Source organism: Bufo bufo, chromosome 1, assembly GCF_905171765.1.
Source record: "Bufo bufo chromosome 1, aBufBuf1.1, whole genome shotgun sequence".
NCBI classification, from domain to species: Eukaryota; Metazoa; Chordata; class Amphibia; order Anura; family Bufonidae; genus Bufo; species Bufo bufo.
The window spans coordinates 208,613,216-208,635,292 of NC_053389.1; the positions used below are offsets into that span (position 1 = coordinate 208,613,216).

Genomic DNA, 22,077 nt, shown 5'->3' on the forward strand with positions numbered 1-22,077 from the left:
TGCTTCGGTGATCGATTGCTGGCTAAAAGCATGACTAGGAGGAGCATCAGGATCAGTAGACAATGGGAAGAAAAGTCCCTTCTGCTGAACTGTTGGAGTCTTGACTGCTGGAGAAAGAAGTTTGGGCTGCTGGGAGATGTGTTAAGCTGTATGACTACATTAGCTCCACGGTTTTCTCTGGCCACTTTATGGTGACGCTACATGTGTTGACACAATATTTGCACCCTGGCCACGCTTCACCTCCTGGCCACAGATCCTACATATGGCCACGCTAATGTCCTCAACTGACTTAATGAAAAATTCACACATCGGCGAGTATGGCATTTCACCTCCACCACTCCATGCAGATATCCTTCCACAGCTTCTATGAAGTCAGGCACTGTTGTTTCTGGACAGGTAGGCTCCTGAGTAGCAGATGGTCTACCCCAATCATGTTTGGCTCCAGATCTCACACTGCTGCCACCCTGTTAGTTCATGGCCATGCTTGCACCTCACTGGCTCTTCTGCATGCTGCCACCTTGCCCCTGTCTCATGGGCAAGATTCTACCCTAACCCCCTGATAATGATGATAAAGAGTAAGCCCCCTATTCCCTGGCTCCTATATGCAATTGGCTACATCACCATCCACTACTGTCTGCTTGTCACTTATGTGACCCTCACCAGTCTTATGGCTGCATCCCTGACCACTGGCAACACCTGCTCCCACATGACTGTTATCATCACAACTTGCATGCCTACAGGAGGGAGCAACAGACCTCTTCTCTAAATCTGGGCTGGCCATTAGCTGTTGACTGTCCTCAATAACATCTTCTTTGCTGAAAAGCAGAGCAGAGCCGGCAGCATACATTTCTTGCCTAGCAAAAGAAGCAGCAAAGGAAGGGGGCTGGTTCAGAACAGGTAAGGGCACAGAGCTTGTTCCTGGACCATGCCAACTAAGGGTGGTGTCAGAGAAAACCATTGAGTCCTGGTTGTGAGTATCTGATGTCAGTTGATATGATGTTGAAGACCAAGTCAACCATTCCAGGACAGCAGGATTGGCTGTGGAAACATGACCGATGGATGACAGTGGCAGCTCTGGCCTGTTGCTGCACTGCTGCTACCACCCACCCCCCCCTCTTCTGCTGCTACTTCTGCTGGCTCCAGAAACATTTTTGCATTCCTTTGGAGGGTCTTGGCAACTATCTTTTGGACATACTGTACTGTAACACTAACTGTATAGTATATGTAAAATATTTTATTCATTGTCAATATTAACACCCCCTAACAGTTAACCCCTTCAGGACCGTGCTCATTTTCACCTTAAGGACCAGGCCATTTTTTGGAAATCTGACCAGTGTCACTTTAAGTGCTAATAACTTTAAAACGCTTTGACTTATCCAGGCCATTCTGAGATTGTTTTTTCGTCACATATTGTACTTCATGACACTGGTAAAATGAAGTCAAAAAAATTATTTTTTTTTGCACAAAAAAATACCTAATTTAACAAAAATTTGGAAAAATTTGCAAATTTCAAAGTTTCAGTTTCTCTACTTCTGTAATACATAGTAATACCCCAAAAAATTGTGATGACTTTACATTCCCCATATGTCTACTTCATGCTTGAATTGTTTTGGGAATGATATTTTATTTTTTGGGGATGTTATAAGGCTTAGAAGTTTAGAAGCAAATCTTGGAATTTTTCCGAAATTTACAAAAACTCAATTTTTAGGGACCAGTTCAGTCTGAAGTCACTTTGCGAGGCTTACATAATAGAAACCACCCAAAAATGACCCCATCTAAGAAACTACACCCCTCAAGGTATTCAAAACTGATTTTGCATACATTGTTAACCCTTTAGGTGTTGCACAAGAGTTATTGGCAAATGGGGAGAAAATTTGAGAATTTCATTTTTTTGTCTAATTTTTAATTTTAACCCATTTTTTCCACTAACAAAGCAAGGGTTAACAGCCAAACAAGACTGTATCTTTATTGCCCTGACTCTGCCATTTACAGAAACACCCAATATGTGGCCGTAAACTACTGTACGGCCACACAGCGGGGCGTAGAGTGAAAGGTGCGCCGTTTGGTTTTTGGAAGGCTGATTTTTATGGACTGGTTTATTTACACCATGTCCCATTTGAAGCCCCCTGATGCACCCTTAGAGTAGAAACTCCCTAAAAGTGACCCCATCTAAGAAACTACACCCCTCAAGGTATTCAAAACTGATTTTACATACGTCATTAACCCTTTAGGTGTTGCACAAGAGTTATTGGCAAATGGAGATGAAATTTGAGAATTTCATTTTTTTGCCTAATTTTCAATTTTAACCCATTTTTTTCCACTAACAAAGCAAGGGTTAACAGCCAAACAAGACTGTATCTTTATTGCCCTGACTCTGATGTTCACAGAAACACCCCATATGTGGCCGTAAACTACTGTATGGCCACACAGCGGGGCGTAGAGTGAAAGGTGCGCCGTTTGGTTTCTGGAGGGCTAATTTTGCTGGACTGTTTATTTTTTACACCATGTCCCATTTGAAGCCCCCCTGATGCACCCCTAGAGTAGAAACTCTATAAATGTGACCCCATCTAAGAAACTACACCCCTCAAGGTATTCAAAACTGATTTTACAAACTTTGTTAATCCTTTAGGTGTTGCACAAGATTTTATGGAAAATAGAGACACAATTTCAAAATTTCACATTTTTGGCAGATTTTCCATTTTAATATTTTTTTTCCAGTTACAAAGCAAGGGTTAACAGCCAAACAAAACTCATTATTTATGGCCCTGATTCTGTAGTTTACAGAAGCACCCCATATGTGGTCGTAAACCGCTGTACGGGCACACGGCAGGGCGCAGAAGGAAAGGAATGCCATACGGTTTTTGGAAGGCAGGTTTTGCTGGACTGTTTTTTTTGACACCATGTCCCATTTGAAGCCCCCCTGATGCACCTCTAGAGTAGAAACTCCATAAAAGTGATGCCATCTAAGAAACTACACCCCTCAAGGTATTCAAAACTGATTTTACAAACGTTGTTAACCCTTTAGGTGTTCCACAAGAATAAATGGAAAATAGAGATTAAATTTCAAAATTTCACTTTTTCGGCAGATTTTCCATTTTAATATTTTTTTTCCAGTAACAAAGCAAGGGTTAACAGCCAAACAAAACTCTTTATTTATGGCCCTGATTCTGTAGTTTACAGAAACACCCCATATGTGGTCGTAAACTGCTGTATGGCCACACGGCAGGGCGCAGAAGGAAAGGAACACCATATGGTTTCTGGAAGGCAGATTTTGCTGGATTGTTTTTAGACACCATGTCCCATTTAAAGCCCCCTGATGCACCCCTAGGTTAGAAACTCCAAAAAAGTGGCCCCATTTTGGAAACTACGGGATAAGGTGGCAGTTTTGTTGGTACTATTTTAGGGTACATATGATTTTTGGTTGCTCTATATTACACTTTTTTGTGAGGCAAAGTAACAAAAAATAGAAATTCAGAAATTTCATCTCCATTTGCCATTAACTCTTGTGGAACACTTAAAGGGTTAACAAAGTTTGTAAAATCAGTTTTGAATACCTTGAGGGGTGTAGTTTCCAAAATGGGGTCATTTTTTGGAGTTTATACTCTAGGGGTGCATCGGGGGGGCTTCAAATGGGACATGGTGTCAAAAAACCAGTCCAGCAAAAACTGCCTTCCAAAAACCATATGGCGCTCCTTTCCTTCTGCACCCTGCTGTGTGGCCATACAGCAGTTTACGACCACATATGGGGCATTTCTATAAACTAAAGAATCAGGGCAATAAATATTGAGTTTTGTTTGGCTGTTAACCCTTGCTTTGTTATGGGAAAAAATGAATTAAAATGGAAAATGTGCCAAAAAATAGCTGTTTTGGCACTGTTTTTATTTTTTATTATTTACAACGTTCATCTGACAGGTTAGATCATGTGCTATTTTTATAGAGCAGGTTCTTACGGACGTGACGATACCTAATATGTATACTTTTTTATTTATTTAGGTTTTACACAATAATATCATTTTTGACACAAAAAAAAAACATGTTTTAGTGTCTCCATAGTCTGAGAGCCATAGTTTTTTCAGTTTTTTGGCGATTGTCTCAGGTTGGGTATCATTTTTGCGGGATGAGATGACGGTTAGATTGGTACTATTTTGGGGTGCACATGACTTTTTGATCGCTTGCTATTACACTTTTTGTGATGTAAGGTAACAAAAAATAGCTTTTTTGACACCGTTTTTATTTAATTTTTTTTACAGTGTTCACCTGAGGGGTTAGGTCATGTGGTATTTTTATAGATCAGGTTCTTACGGACATGGCAATACCTAATATGTCTACCTTTTAATAATTTATCAGGGTTTTACACAATAATATTTTTGAAACAAAAAAAAAATCATGTTTTAGTATCTCCATAGTCTGAGACCCATAGTTTTTTTTATTTTTTGGGCCATTGTCTCATGTAAGGGCTCATTTTTTGCGGGATGAGGTGACAGTTTGATTGGTACTTTTTTGGCGTACATGCGACTTTTTTGATCACTTTTATTACCTTTTTTGGGAAGTAAGGTGGGCAAAATTTCAATTTCCTCATAGTTTTTATTTTTTTATTTTTATGGCGTTCACCGTGCGGGGAAAGTAACATGACCGTTTTATAGATCAGGTCGTTGCGGCGATACCTAATATGTGTAGTGTATTTTATTTTTTTTATTTTTATTCAGTGATAAATGTGTTTTTTTGAAACTTTACTTTTTTCACTTTTTTTTTGACCCAGACCCACTTGGTTCTTGAAGATCCAGTGGGTCTGATGTCTGTATAATACAGTACAGAACAATATATATTGTTCTGTACTGTATTTTACACTTGTCTGAACAGATCTATGCCTTTTAGCATAGATCTGTTCAGCACCATGGACAGCAGGATGCCTGAGAGGCGTCCTGTTGCCATGGGAACCTTCCCCGTCTGCTCAGTACTGGTCAGAACTGCGCAGACGGGGAAGGGTAAGTACAGGGCTGAGGGGGGCTCTCTGGGGGCTCTCTCCCTCTCCCATCGGGGGGCTGCAAAGGCACAGCAGCCCCCCGATGGGAGAGGGAGGGAGCTCCCTGCGCTGTTAACCTTTTCCATACAGCGGTCCGTACGGACCGATGTATGGAAAGGGTTAAACGGCTGACATCGCAGATGTCAGCCGTTTATACCAGGGTGCCAGCAATGTGCTGGCACCCTGGTATACCCACTAGACACCAACGATCATTGAAGGGGAGGCGGGCGGGGGATCGCGATCCCGCCTCCCGCACCTTACCGCACCGCCTGCGACACCCCCCCTGCACCACCCGCCCACATAACATCATTCAGGGGTGCAGGGGGGTGAAACATCTTTATTTTGGGCATACTAAAGTTTCTGATCACCGCGGTCAGGGACCGCGGGGATCAGAAACTGCAGAAAGCGCTACAAACCGCAGGTCTGAATTGACCTGCGGTTTGCAGCGATCGCCGACATGGGGGGGTCACAGGACCCCCCTCGGCATTGACCTAAGGTGCCCGGCTGTGTGTGACAGCCGGGATCTCAGCGCTGTCACCATGTCTGCAGACATGGTGACAGTTTATGCCATGACGTGTATACTCATCATGGCGCGCTAAGTAGCAGTGCGCCATGACGAGTATACTCGTCATAGGTGGGGAATATTTTCACACTTTCTCCTTCTCTGATCGCTTCCCTGACAGGAATTGGGGCGATCAGAGAAGGAGAAGCACATAGTCCCTCCCTAACCCCCCCTTACCTGCCCCGATGCGCTGTGATTGGTCCCTCTGCAGTAATGGACCAATCACAGCGATCGCGGGCGGGTCAGAGCTCCAATACAGCTCCTGCCGGCTTCTCTGGTTGCCTAGCAACCCCAGCACGCCGGCTTCACTGAAGCTCCAGCGCTTCGCTCCCTGCGCTAACAGTGAAAGCCGATCACGTACATGCACGTGGGGATGCGGTGAGGCACCACATTCCCCCACGTACATGTACGTGATGTTGCGTGAAGGGGTTAAAGTAGACAGGTTATTCACCCGAATTTGAGAATCAAGGTCTAATTTAATTATTTATCTAGTAAACAAGGCGAACACCCCACTAACCATAAAAGTAGACAGGTCATTCACCCCAATTTGAGAATCAAGGTCTAATAGAATTGTTTATCTATTTAACAAGATGGACATCTCAGTAACAGTAGAACTAGATAGCTTATTCATGCCAATTTGAGAATCAATGCATAATAGAATTACTTTTCTATTAAACAAGGTGGACCCTCCAATAACAGTAGAATTAGACAGCTTAGGCTACTTTCACACTAGCGTTCGGGGCTCCGCTTGTGAGCTCCGTTTGAAGGCTCTCACAATCGGCCCCGAACGCATCCGTCCAGCTACTAATGCATTCTGAGTGGATGCAGATCCGCTCAGAATGCATCAGTCTGGCAGCGTTCAGCCTCCGCTCTGCTCAGCAAGCGGACACCTGAACGCTGTTCTGAACGGATCCAAAGTCTGCATTATATGAGCGGATCCGTCTGGGCAGACCCCAGACGGATCCGCTCTGAACGCAAGTGTGAAAGTAGCCTTAATCTACTGTTATTCTACTGTTATTAGAGTAGAATAACAATAGAATAAGCTGTCTAATTCTACTGTTATTGGAGTAGAATTAGACAGCTTATTCTACTCCATAAACAGTAGAATTAGACAGCTTATTCACCCCTATTAAGCAAAGAGGACACTATTCAATTAGATATCTCTGTGCCCTATGCAGAGATTTATGCAAACTGCACTGTCTCCTTTGGGTCCCTTCAGATTCAGATTACAGTTCCTGCGCTGTCCCTGCAGACTCCCTATGTTCTTCCTACTATCTCGATACACTGTCCCTATCACAGAGGGTGGCTACCTGCTCATTGGCTGTCTGCACGGCATTGTGAATGATCTCGCATTTCTGAGCTTTTTACTTTGACTTTGTAACACGTGTAGCTGCCATGTTAGGGAATAAACATTCCGTTACCACGAAGCATGAGGAAACTCGAATTAGTTGCAAATCAAAACTTTCCTAAACTTCGTATCGAATTCCACTTTGGATGCTTCGATTCACTCAAGACTAATAAAGACAGATATAATCGGCATATTTATACACATTGTCCCTGATTTATCAAGCCTTGACTCCAGAATTCTGGCTTTAAAAAGTTGCAACATTATTTGCTTTTGAGACTTTTTTTATTCACTTGCACAAAATGTTTTCAACTTTTTGCATTCTTACACCACTCATTTCAGTTTTGAAATGTAGGTGGATAAGTAGTTGTGTTTAGCTATGTTAATCAGTTCCCCTCCAGATTTATCATTGTCATTGAGACTTTTTTTTTTAAAAGTCACAAAAAAGTCATAATCTCACTCCAGTAGGAGGTGGAATAAAAAAAACTAGAGGAGCTTTTCTAGACAAAAGTGTTAGGTTTAAGGATGAGACAGATTTATCAAACAACATACATAAGTACATAAAATGCACCAATGCACACTCAAGCTTCAAATATTACCCTCATGATAAATTCTCTATTGTCTTATACACGCTGGGGCTCATTTATTAATACCAGCGTTTTTCACATTGGTATTAAGTGTCTCTCTAAGCTATTTTCCATGTCAAAAACTGGTGTGGAAAATGATGAATAAGACGGGCCTGCTGGCCCACTCACTTTTCCACTCATGCCAAGTCCCCTTTTCTCGACCTGTCAGAAAAGTAGTGTAAGCGGGAAAAAGACACAGATTTTGCCGCAAAATGGCAAGTGACAAAATCTATGCCACTTACTGTATATCTGGTAATAAATGACCCCCCAATGTATTTTTTTGTGCATTATCACCAATCAGGGTATTTTCATCTTAGATAACTTTGCCATATTCCCAGGATATGCCATTCATTTCTAATATATGCAGGTTCCACCTCTGGCACCTGCCCCTGCTGTATCTCCTAAAAGGAGGGACTGCACCCCTGGTCCCACTTGTTGAGGTAGCCTCTTGCCACGACTGACCACCAGATAAAGGCACACCGAAACAAGTGTTGGGGTTGGCATCATCCAGGTTTGAGCAGCGCTCGATGGGTAATAGGTGATTTATGTTGTTGTTACTCAGCCAACTGGATATTTATATGCATTTGCACTTTATGTTTATGTACGTTACTTGGCATGATCCTTAAATATATAGTGCCCTGTATGTCTCCTCACCAGTGATGCTGCCATCTTTTTCCTGGATTGTTTTTTTAAATTTTTATCATGTGATAAAATTACATAAATATTATTATTGTCTGGCTTTTTTTATAGGTTTTAATAGAGACTGAACGGAGAGGCGGCTGTGCATGGGATGCATCTGTGCCACCACCTCTCAGTTCAATCACCACCTGCATGCCCCATCCAGTGCCTGCCTCAAAAGGCAGTACCCGTCTTCTGGAAATAGGTGCTAAATCCCAGAGGTAGGACCAACATCAATCAGACATTTACCCTTTGAATATGCCATAAACAACTAAGATATACATATCCCTTTAAATGACTCCTGCTCTGTGGCATTATTGTGTGCTTTAATCCTCTGTGAAATCACTGTTTTATGATGCCTGTGCTGTGACTACACTACATGCATTATTACTTAGCTCTGTTATCACTTTGTATTTTTAAACCACACAGATTAATTACCAGTGGTTTGAAATCTGTCACGAGGATCTCATATCCATTTGGACAATCTATGTAGCCTACAGGGAGGAAAATCCTCCCTACTGGGTGAGGAGAAAACTCCTGCCCGCCAGACGAGGAACATCAAAGTTGCTTAGCAATAACAGCTATGCCCATTGTGAATGTAAATTTCACCATGAGTCATATGTACATTTAGTGATTGTGTCTCTGATAATCATTTTGTCAGTGAATATCAAAGTTAAGCATCAGTTTTATCTATTCGTCATTTAAACTAGTCCAATATCCTTATTAGCTATGAGCAAAGTGAGCATCGGATCCTAGTTTAAAACTTCTGATTAATGCTGTACAGAGATCCATCTCTGTACAGTATTAAAATGTGCGTGGTGACATCATCGCAGGCACTTTGGCAGGTCCTACTGAATGAAGATAGAAGTATCTGCGATGATGTCACCGCGCTCACCAAATGGTAAGCACCGTGATCTCATTGCAGGTCCTGCTAGATAGAGGACACTGAGGCAGCGCGATCAAGTGGATGAGGTGAGTCGGTTTTTTTTAACCCCTAAATTGCCATATTCTTTTGTATTCTGTCTTAAGAATGCTATTATTTTCCGCTATAGCCATGTTATAATGGAAAATATTAAAGTGAAGTTCAGGTCCCCATTGACTTCAATGGGGTTCGGGTTTGGGGTCAAGTTCGGGTCCCGAACCCGAACTTTGACCTGAAGTTCGGCTAAACCAGCCGAACCCGAACATCCACAGGTTTGCTCATCCCTATTCACTAATCATCAGAATTGCTTGGAAACAAATGGATAATAATAATAATTAGACAGTGTTAAAGCCGTGACAATGTTTAGTTACATCGCACTATGCGCTATACCCATGTAAATTATTATATTTATTATGCCAGTTCTGTTACATCATTGTGTGAATAAGTCCTGTGCTGCAACACCACTGAGAAGCATGTGAAGAACGGCAAGGTGAGATCACAGCACAGGCATAATCCACACATTTGTATCACACCATAGGAATGATGTGCATTGTAAAGTCACAGTACAAAAAAAAAGACTATGATGATGTCATAGCACTGGAAAAATCAACAGGATAATAAAGTAAGGTGACAATGTACAAAACAATGCCAAGCACAGGAATAATCAGAGTAATGTAACAGAGCCAGCCGCAATACATGATAATGTCACACATAATACAAATAGTGACATCACAAAGCAAAAATAATGTCAACAATGATTTTATATCAGATCATTCAAAGCATAATAGACAACTTGTCAAGATGGAAAGTATTACCTGATATTAGTTTTGGACAGGAAAAAATTTACAAACTAAAAGTGAAATAAATCTCTGTCTATGGTTGCATGAAGTGCTACCGAAGTTGAGTATGTTATAGACTTGGTGAGAATTCAATTTTTCTGTGTCATCACAGAAGCAGAAAAATTAAAATGAAATTTAATCTGTAACAGAATCATCATCTGATAGACACTAGACATGAGAGAATCGATTCTTAAAAATCAATTTGTCTCATCTGCGACGAGCTGTCCATGCAGCTGAAAATGCTCCTCCTGCCACTTGACTGGCAGGCCCCGACATCTTGGCAGGCCCTTACAATCTCGCGCCTGCACAACTGTTCTGAGTAGTGGTCAAAAGTGCAGAGGCTACCCTAAAATGCGGCTCATATGCAGTTGCAATACATCAAAATAGCAGACCCTATCTGGGTAAAGGTGTACTTGAACAACAATACTGACAGAAGCCTGATCGGCCAATAACCTAGATATAGTGTCTGATTTAAACATAGCTTTTAATGATTGTATTAAAACTGCTACGTGAGCCAAAACAAAAAGGTTAAAAAAAACTGCTTCCTGTTTGTGATGCCTTCTGTCTTTATTATTAATTAGCTTGTCACTGGTTGGGATGTGCACTCTCCCTCCTGTGATCACACACTGAATGAAGACATTTGGTACAATGGCCAGATGCTTCACTGGCACCTGGTATGACACCAATAATTCAAAGTACTAATGACTAGTGGTAACACTTCTGAAAGTTAGGTATACATACACAGGAACCAGAAACCTAAAACCTAACAACTGCCCCCCGACATGTTTCACCAGCTAAACTGGCTTTATCAGGGATATTGGGCAGCATTGACCTCAGACACTATATCTGGTTCAAGATAGGTTATCAGCCAATCAGGCTTCTGTTAGTATTGTTATTCATGTGCAGTTGCTGCTCCAGTAATGGAAGGAGAGCCACACAGGTTGAGATGTCCATTTCAGTCAGTCAAGTGGCAGGAGGAGAATTTTCAGCTGTGAGGACAGCCCCTCGCAGGTGTAGAACTTTGGCTGATGAGATGAATGGACACAAACAAAGCTCAAAGGACCTCACTGACTAAAAATGAGGTCAGTTGGATTCTGTCATGGTATCCTACTTTTTACTGGAATAAATAGTGCTGCATAGTGCACCATTTTTTATAATTACTATATGGAGTCTCCACCACATCTGTTGTTATGGCATCAAAACAATAAATGGGACTAGCCAGAGTACCTTTCTTTCTCTCTCTGGTGTTTAGTAAATGAGTCCCAATGTACACTAAAGCACGAGACATACAAGATTATTTTATTTAGATTTATTTACACTATTAAACATGGCAAAAAGCACATGTTAATAAATTTTCATTGCTGTAGAGATGCTGGAGTCACTTGCTATAAAAAAAATTGCAAATTTTGGATCTAAATGTAAAAACTGCAAACACATTCAGGGAAAAAATATTCTGCGAGAAATCACACAGCTCTGTGTCATGTTGTATAAAAGGGATTTATTGAAACTCCTGTTCTCTACAGAGATATTCTGTGAATTTTCTGATCTGTAAATTTCTCTTATTTCCCATTACGAAACAGTAGTCATGCTATCTATGACAACTGAACCCTAAACACAGATCAATCTTTAATATAGAGCTTGTCTCATCTCTGACCGTAATATAACATGTACTGTAGCTGCTGCAATTAAACACTGAAGTGGTTAAAACAAATTTAAGTGGGATATGTGAACATAATCTTGGAAGTACAAAGAATCGCCAAAACCACGATTGGATTTTCTTTCGAGAGCCACATTTTTAAAACCTAAAATATTGCATCAACAGTACCAGTGAGGACTATGAGGCTCATGCACACGACCGTGTGTCCGCAAAAAAGTAGCGCATGCTGAAGTGAATGGGTTCATGATGCGTGCTGCACACGGCCGTGTGCAGCCCGCATCAAGGACCCATTTACTTCAATGGGTCCAGGATCCGGGCGCATGCACTACTTTTTTGCGGTGCATGCACTATTCTCTGAATATTATGCAGGTTACGTCTGTGAATAAACAATATATCTTTTAAATTACACATTTACACACATAAATGTGGACCTAGATTTCTAGACAACCCCTTTAAGCTTCGTGTCATATGTCAAATGTGATAGGGGGAGTCCCACTGCCTATTACAAGTATGTGCAGGGATCAGCAATCTCTGGCCCTCCAGCTTTGGGGAGACTACAACTCCCAGTGTGCTCTATTCACTTCTATGGGCGTTCCAAGCAAGGGTGCATGCTGAGAGTCGTAGTTTTTAGCGCTGCTGGAGTGCCGCAGGCTGCTGATCCCTGGCGCGTACTTGTAATAGGCGGCAGGACTCCCCCTGTCACATATGACAGAAGGCTTAAAGGGGTTGTCCAGAAATATTCTCCAGTTCCATTTGACATCGGAGGTGGAGAGACGGAGCTGCACGCTAGTTAGTCAGGTTGCCATGGCAACTTTCCGAAGCACAGCGAGAGTTGTGCACTGGTCTGCATTGAACTGAAGCTATGTACAGTACTTGCCGGCTGCAGGACGGTTGCCGTCAGGTGAGAGTACGCCCGCTTGGGCATTGCAGATGGAAAATCCGCAGAGTTTCACACGTCATAGGGTCTGTGCCCCCCCCTATTGATAGACATTGGATGTTCCCATTCACTGACAGCTAGCAGAAAAGTTTGAGTGTGGCACGTGGACTGAACGCTGACACATTGTAGTCAGCGGGCCAATTAGCTGTCCGGTTTTCCACACAGATTATTGGTCTGTGCAGAGAAGATCACTGCATGCTCTGCTTTGTTCTGACTCTTATGGGAGGCTTGCCCATTCGAGTCAATGGGTCCGCCCCCAAAAAATATATAATGGACGACGCACCGTCTCCAACCCCGTGCGGTCCGCTTTACACAGATGGCTGCAAGGAGACCTTGAAAAGAAGCGACAGCAGGAAGTACCGCCCACCCGCCAGCCCGAACCAAAGAGCCGCAGTGAAGGATCAAAAGAGCCGCATGTGGCTCGCGAGCCGCGGCTTGCCGACCACTGCCCTAGGTTAAAATTTTACCAAAGTCAACATCTGCAGAAAGTTTGTATGTTCTTCTCCTTTTTGTTTGGGTTCCTTTTGATACTTTCATTTCCTCCCACATAAAAAAAACCACATACTAATAGGTTATTTTGGAATTTAGATTGTGATGAACCCCTGTATGTTGCTGCAGAATATGTTGGCTCTATGAAAAATTTATAGAAAATAAGAACATGAAATTGCAATGTACCTGTGTAGCTTTGCTGTAGCTAATAAAGGGTTGCCTGATTTAGGAAATACAACATGATATCTGGATATTTTCTACAAAAATTTCATAATTCAACCTGAATTATTCAAAAAGTTTTGATTCTAATGAACCCAAATGTTGAGTAATTCAATTTGTGAGAGAGAGAGAGGCAACTTGGGCACTTTCAATTCAGTTCGAATTCATTCGGACTTGAGTTGAATCAAACCCAAATCGTATTTTAAGAAAGCTGTTTATTTCTACTTTCTACCACAAAAGAAGCGGGTTCCATTAGTAGAAAAAATTATGTCAAAACTTACCGGATAGTATAAAGAAAATGCCAGACACAAAAGCCAGTATTGTCCTCTGAGGTCGGATGTGTCCAATGTTGCTGATGACAAAGGCAGTAAACACAAGAAAAAGGCTGACCATGGGAAATGGTGTAGCACTACGGATGGTCTCTGCACAAAAGATAAGACACAATCTGTAAACAGAGCAATGCTTCTAGGTTTGCTTAACACATTCACTGAGGAACAAATGGTTAAACCTACATTTAAACAAGATTCATTTAAACAAGTTACATATATTCAGAAAAATAATGTATATCATACTTGTGTAAATTTTCTCTTTCTGCCACCTACAATACTGTGTTAGACATAACAACACTGTTTAAGACAGCTATAACTTCGTCATAAAGAAATACCCTAGAATACCCTTCTATGATTTTATAGTCATCAAAATTTGTTTTACCTGGATCTCACTAGAATACACAGGATTAGATTGCAGTCAGAATTTAACGACTGTGCAACAATACATATCAAATATATAATGCACTGTAATAAAAAGCAATGGTGTACATACCATAAAAGTAGACCATGCAACTGCACCTTTGGAGAAAGAGCCAAAACCTGGTATATCCCATAGCCTTTGCTATTGGGTGTCAATAACCTGTAGAGAACCAGCTCTCTCCAGAGGACTTATTGTACATGCTTAGCAAACACAAGGGTGGAAATTGGTCATGGATCATGGAAAGGATGATGTGGTAAACAAAGAGCGGAGTCTTTTGTGCTAGATAGAAACCTGTTTCTATGGGGTGCCCTGTTTTCTAAGTGCATCGAATACCATATGAGATGTCTTATCCCATTCTACCAATAGTGCCAACTATCTTTGAATCTTGATTTAAAATACAATTGATATGCTAAAAAACGAATATTTGATCATTACTGTATACTAACTGGTGCAATAACTTGGTTCCCAATTACAGCGTTTCTTTTGTTTTCATTTTTTTGGTTTCAATATTTAGATTGAAAGCTTCTATAACTGAATTTTGTACCCTAATTTTTATCAGAAAAATTATAATGCCCAATAACTAAAACAGAATAAATAAACAGGAGAGGAGATGTATTATTACTGTAAAACTTAGCTTCAATCTAGATCAGGCAGACAGAAGATAAACTAAGATGGACCTTGTTTGACATCTTGGCAGACATGTTAGACTCCTTGCGCCACCTCTTGGTTGTCTTATGTTAATTTTGACACAATTTGCTGCTTTTTCTAAGTTATGTCCCCTTTTCCAATACACTTTTTCAAATTGTCTATTGAGGTGCCTCAAGCATGATAATGTGTTGAGAAGCATATATCTAGTTGTTTTACACAATTTGATGCAGAGTTCTGGATATGCTATAAATGTCCAGGTGGGACAACTGTTTTCAGTCACACACAATGTACATAACATTATTTTCCTTCCAGAGGATATACCGTAATACAGCTTTGAAAATTCCTCATAATCTCCACATTACTATTGCTACATCTAAACTCTTTTACAGAAAAGATGAAAACCAACCTATGTATGTATCTTAATAAATTTGAATATCATCAAAAACTTTATTTACCTCAGTAATTCAATTAAAAAAAGTGAAACTCATAAATAAGTTCATTACATACAGGGTGATCTATTTCAAGTGTTTCTTTAATTTAAAGTTGATGATTATAGCTGACAGCTAGAGATGAATGAAGTTTTAAAAATAAGATTCAGCAACTTCGCCAAAGTTAGCCCAAAAAATTCAAATTGTAGTTGTATACAGTTGCAAGAAAAAGTATGTGAACCCTTTGGAATGATATGGATTTCTGCACAAATTGGTCATAAATTGGTGATCTGATCTTCATCCAAGTCACAACAATAGACAATCACAGTCTGCTTAAACTAATAACACACAAATAATTAAATGTTACCATGTTTTTATTGAACACACCATGCAGGTGGAAAAAGTATGTGAACCCTTGGATTTAATAACTGGTTGAACCTCCTTTGGCAGCAATAACTTCAACCAAATGTTTCCTGTAGTTGCAGATCAGACATGCACAACGGTCAGGAGTAATTCTTGACCATTCCTCCTTACAGAACTGTTTCAGTTCAGCAATATTCTTGGGATGTCTGGTGTGAATCGCTTTCTTGAGGTCATGCCACAGCATCTCAATCGGGTTGAGGTCAGGACTCTGACTGGGCCACTCCAGAAGGCGTATTTTCTTCTGTTTAAGCCATTCTGTTGTTAATTTACTTCTATGCTTTGGGTCGTTGTCCTGTTGCAACACCCATCTTCTGTTGAGCTTCTGCTGGTGGACAGATGGCCTTAAGTTCGCCTGCAAAATGTCTTGATAAACTTGTGAATTAATTTTTCCTTCGATGATATCAATCCGTCCAGGCCCTGATGCAGTAAAGCAGCCCCAAACCATGATGCCCCCACCACCATACTTCACAGTTGGGATGAGGTTTTGATGTTGGTGTGCTGTGCCTCTTTTTCTCCACACATAGTGTTGTGTGTTTCTTCGAAACAACTCAACTTTGGTTTCATCTGTCCACAGAATATTTTACCAGTACTGCTGTGGAACATCCAGGTGCTCTTGTGCAAACTGTAAATGTGCAGCAATGTTTTTTTGGACAGCAGTGGCTTCCTCTGTGGTATCCTCCCATGAAATTCATTCTTGTTTAGTGTTTTACGTATCGTAGATTCCCTAACAGGGATGTTAGCATATGCCAGAGACTTTTGTAAGTCTTTAGCTGACACTCTAGGTTTCTTCTTCACCTCATTGAGCAGTCGGCGCTGTGGTCTTGCAGTCATCTTTACAAAATGGCCACTCCTAGGGAGAGTAGCCGCAGTGCTGAACTTTCTCCATTTCTAGACAATTTGTCTTACCGTGGACCGATGAACAGCAAAGCTTTTGGAGATACTTTTTTAACCCTTTCCAGCTTTATGTAAGTCAACAATTCTTAATCGTAGGTCTTCTGAGAGCTCTTCTGTGCAAGGCATCATTCACATCAGGCAATGCTTCTTGTGAAAAGCAAACCCAGAACTGATGTGTGTTTTTAACCACCTCAGCCCCCAGTGCTTAAACACCCTGAAAGACCAGGCCACTTTTTACACTTCTGACCTACACTACTTTCACCGTTTATTGCTCGGTCATGCAACTTACCACCCAAATGAATTTTACCTCCTTTTCTTCTCACTAATAGAGCTTTCATTTGGTGGTATTTCATTGCTGCTGACATTTTTACTTTTTTTGTTATTAATCGAAATTTAACGATTTTTTTGCAAAAAAATGACATTTTTCACTTTCAGTTGTAAAATTTTGCAAAAAAAACGACATCCATATAGAAATTTTGCTCTAAATTTATAGTTCTACATGTCTTTGATAAAAAAAAAATGTTTGGGTAAAAAAAAAATGGTTTGGGTAAAAGTTATAGCGTTTACAAACTATGGTACAAAAATGTGAATTTCCGCTTTTTGAAGCAGCTCTGACTTTCTGAGCACCTGTCATGTTTCCTGAGGTTCTACAATGGCCAGACAGTACAAACACCCCACAAATGACCCCATTTCTGAAAGTACACACCCTAAGGTATTCGCTGATGGGCATAGTGAGTTCATAGAACTTTTTATTTTTTGTCACAAGTTAGCGGAAAATGATGATTTTTTTTTTTTTTTTTTTTTTCCTTACAAAGTCTCATATTCCACTAACTTGTGACAAAAAATAAAAACTTCTATGAACTCACTATGCCCATCAGCGAATACCTTGGGGTCTCTTCTTTCCAAAATGGGGTCACTTGTGGGGTAGTTATACTGCCCTGGCATTCTAGGGGCCCAAATGTGTGGTAAGGAGTTTGAAATCAAATTCTGTAAAAAATGACCTGTGAAATCCGAAAGGTGCTCTTTGGAATATGGGCCCCTTTGCCCACCTAGGCTGCAAAAAAGTGTCACACATCTGGTATCTCCGTACTCAGGAGAAGGTGGGGAATGTGTTTTGGGGTGTCATTTTATATATACCCATGCTGGGTGAGAGAAATATCTTGGCAAAAGACAACTTTTCCCATTTTTTTATACAAAGTTGTCATTTGACCAAGATATTTATCTCACCCAGCATGGGTATATGTAAAAAGACACCCCAAAACACATTCCTCAACTTCTCCTGAGTACGGGGATACCAGATGTGTGACACTTTTTTGCAGCCTAGGTGGGCAAAGGGGCCCATATTCCAAAGAGCACCTTTCGGATTTCACTCCTCATTTTTTCCTGAATTTGATTTCAAACTCCTTACCACACATTTGGGCCCCTAGAAAACCAGGGCAGTATAACTACCCCACAAGTGACCCCATTTTGGAAAGAAGACACCCCAAGGTATTCCGTGAGGGGCATGGCGAGTTCCTAGAATTTTTTATTTTTTGTCACAAGTTAGTGGAAAATGATGATTTTTTTTTTTTTTTTTTTTTTTCATACAAAGTCTCATATTCCACAAACTTGTGACAAAAAATAAAAACTTCCATGAACTCACTATGCCCATCAGCGAATACCTTGGGGTCTCTTCTTTCCAAAATGGGGTCACTTGTGGGGTAGTTATACTGCCCTGGCATTCTAGGGGCCCAAATGTGTGGTAAGTAGGTAAATGACCTGTGAAATCCGAAAGGTGCTCTTTGGAATGTGGGCCCCTTTGCCCACCTAGGCTGCAAAAAAGTGTCACACATCTGGTATCTCTGTATTCAGGAGAAGTTGAGGAATGTGTTTTGGGGTGTCTTTTTACATATACCCATGCTGGGTGAGAGAAATATCTTGGTCAAATGCCAACTTTGTATAAAAAAATGGGAAAAGTTGTCTTTTGCCAAGATATTTCTCTCACCCAGCATGGGTATATGTAAAATGACACCCCAAAACACATTCCCCAACTTCTCCCGATTACGGAGATACCAGATGTGTGACACTTTTTTGCAGCCGAGGTGGGCAAAGGGGCCCATATTCAAAAGAGCACCTTTCGGATTTCACAGGTCATTTTTTACAGAATTTGATTTCAAACTCCTTACCACACATTTGGGCCCCTAGAATGCCAGGGCAGTATAACTACCCCACAAGTGACCCCATTTTGGAAAGAAGAGACCCCAAGGTATTCGCTGATGGGCAAAGTGAGTTCATGGAAGTTTTTATTTTTTGTCACAAGTTAGTGGAATATGAGACTTTGTATGAAAAAAAAAAAAAAAAAAAAAAATAAGCATTTTCCACTAACTTGTGACAAAAAATAAAAAATTCTAGGAACTCGCCATGCCCCTCACGGAATACCTTGGGGTGTCTTCTTTCCAAAATGGGGTCACTTGTGGGGTAGTTATACTGCCCTGGCATTTTCCAGGGGCCCTAATGTGTGGTAAGTAGGTAAATGACCTGTGAAATCCTAAAGGTGCTCTTTGGAATATGGGCCCCTTTGCCCACCTAGGCTGCAAAAAAGTGTCACACATGTGGTATCGCCGTATTCAGGAGAAGTTGGGGAATGTGTTTTGGGGTGTCATTTTACATATACCCATGCTGGGTGAGAGAAATATCTTGGCAAAAGACAACTTTTCCCATTTTTTTATACAAAGTTGGCATTTGACCAAGATATTTCTCTCACCCAGCATGGGTATATGTAAAATGACACCCCAAAACACATTCCCCAACTTCTCCTGAGTACGGCGATACCAGATGTGTGACACTTTTTTGCAGCCTAGATGCGCAAAGGTGCCCAAATTCCTTTTAGGAGGGCATTTTTAGACATTTGGATACCAGACTTCTTCTCACGCTTTGGGGCCCCTAGAATGCCAGGGCAGTATAAATACCCCACATGTGACCCCATTTTGGAAAGAAGACACCCCAAGGTATTCAATGAGGGGCATGGCGAGTTCATAGAAATTTTTTTTTTTTGGCACAAGTTAGCGGAAATTGATATTTTTAATTTTTTTCTCACAAAGTCTCCCGTTCCGCTAACTTGGGACAAAAATTTCAATCTTTTATGGACTCAATATGCCCCTCACGGAATACCTGGGGGTGTCTTCTTTCCGAAATGGGGTCACATGTGGGGTATTTATACTGCCCTGGCATTCTAGGGGCCCTAAAGCGTGAGAAGAAGTCTGGAATATAAATGTCTAAAAAATTTTACGCATTTGGATTCCGTGAGGGGTATGGTGAGTTCATGTGAGATTTTATTTTTTGACACAAGTTAGTGGAATATGAGACTTTGTAAGAAAAAAAAAAAAAAATTCTGCTAACTTGGGCCAAAAAAATATCTGAATGGAGCCTTACAGAGGGGTGATCAATGACAGGGGGGTGATAAATGACAGGGGGGTGATCAATGACAGGGGGGTGATCAATGACAGGGGGGTGATCAATGACAGGGGGGTGATCAGGGAGTCTATATGGGGTGATAACCACAGTCATTGATCACGCCCGTGTAAGGCTTCATTCAGACGTCCGGATGCGTTTTGCGGATCCGATCCATCTATCAGTGCATCCGTAAAAATCATGCGGACATCTGAATGGAGCTTTACAGGGGGGTAATCAATGACAGGGGGGTGATCAATGACAGGGGGGTGATCAGGGAGTCTATATGGGGTGATCACCACAGTCATTGATCACGCCCCTGTAAGGCTTCATTCAGACGTCCGGATGCGTTTTGCGGATCCGATCCATCTATCAGTGCATCCGTAAAAATCATGCGGACATCTGAATGGAGCTTTACAGGGGGGTAATCAATGACAGGGGGGTGATCAGGGAGTCTATATGGGGTGATCACCACAGTCATTGATCATGCCCCTGTAAGGCTTCATTCAGACGTCCGGATGCGTTTTGCGGATCGGATCCATCTATCGGTGCATCCGTAAAAATCATGCGGACATCTGAATGGAGCTTTACAGGGGGGTAATCAATGACAGGGGGGTGATCACCACAGTCATTGATCATGCCCCTGTAAGGCTTCATTCAGACGACCGGATGCGTTTTGCGGATCCGATCCATGTATCAGTGCATCCGTAAAAATCATGCGGACATCTGAATGGAGCTTTACAGGGGGGTGATCAGGGAGTCTATATGGGGTAATCACCACAGTCATTGATCATGCCCCTGTAAGGCTTCATTCAGACGTCCGGATGCGTTTTGCGGATCCGATCCATCTATCAGTGCATCCGTAAAAATCATGCGGACATCTGAATGGAGCTTTACAGGGGGGTAATCAATGACAGGGGGGTAATCAATGACAGGGGGGTGATCAGGGAGTCTATATGGGGTGATCACCACAGTCATTGATCATGCCCCTGTAAGGCTTCATTCAGACGTCCGGATGCGTTTTGCGGATCCGATCCATCTATCAGTGCATCCGTAAAAATCATGCGGACATCTGAATGGAGCTTTACAGGGGGGTAATCAATGACAGGGGGGTGATCACCACAGTCATTGATCATGCCCCTGTAAGGCTTCATTCAGACGACCGGATGCGTTTTGCGGATCCGATCCATGTATCAGTGCATCCGTAAAAATCATGCGGACATCTGAATGGAGCTTTACAGGGGGGTAATCAATGACAGGGGGGTAATCAATGACAGGGGGGTGATCAGGGAGTCTATATGGGGTGATCACCACAGTCATTGATCATGCCCCTGTAAGGCTTCATTCAGACGTCCGGATGCGTTTTGCGGATCCGATCCATCTATCAGTGGATCCGTAAAAATCATGCGGACGTCTGAGTGGAGCTTTACAGGGGGTTGATCAATGACAGGGGGGTAATCAATGACAGGGGGGTGATCAGGGAGTCTATATGGGGTGATCAGGGGTGATTAGGGGTGATCAGGGGCTAATAAGGGGTTAATAAGTGATGGGGGGGGGGTGTAGTGTAGTGTAGTGGTGCTTGGTGCTACTTTACTGAGCTACCTGTGTCCTCTGGTGGTCGATCCAAACAAAGGGGACCACCAGAGGACCAGGTAGCAGGTATATTAGACGCTGTTATCAAAACAGCGTCTAATATACCTGTTAGGGGTTAAAAAAAACACATCTCCAGCCTGCCAGCGAACGATCGCCGCTGGCAGGCTGGAGATCAACTCTCTTACCTTCCGTTCCTGTGAGCGCGCGCGCCTGTGTGCGCGCGTTCACAGGAAATCTCGCGTCTCGCGAGATGACGCGTATATGCGTGACTGTGCGCAGCGCTGCCACCTCCGGAACGCGATCCTGCGTTAGGCGGTCCGGAGGTGGTTAATAGGGCAGGCAGCTGTTACCAACACCTCCAATCTCATCTCATTGATTGGACTCCAGTTGGCTGACACCTCACTCCAACTAGCTCTTGGAGATGTCATTAGTCTAGGGGTTCACATACTTTTTCCACCTACACTGTGAATGTTTACATGGTGTGTTCAATAAAAACATGGTAACATTTAATTCTTTGAGTGTTATTAGTTTAGGCAGACTGTGATTGTCTATTGTTGTGACTTAGATGAAGATCAGATCACATTTTATGACCAATTTGTGCAGAAATCCATATCA

General features: G+C 41.8%; 1 protein-coding gene across 1 annotated transcript in view; it reads right to left on the reverse strand.

Annotated features, from left to right (window-relative positions):
• CACNG7 (calcium voltage-gated channel auxiliary subunit gamma 7) overlaps window positions 1-22,077 on the reverse strand; it is a 70,607-nt gene that overhangs the window by 18,388 nt on the left and 30,142 nt on the right. The window contains exon 3 of the mRNA XM_040434706.1: window positions 13,579-13,719. Within this exon, the coding sequence (XP_040290640.1) occupies window positions 13,579-13,719 (141 nt within the window). The remainder of the gene's footprint in view (window positions 1-13,578; window positions 13,720-22,077) is intronic.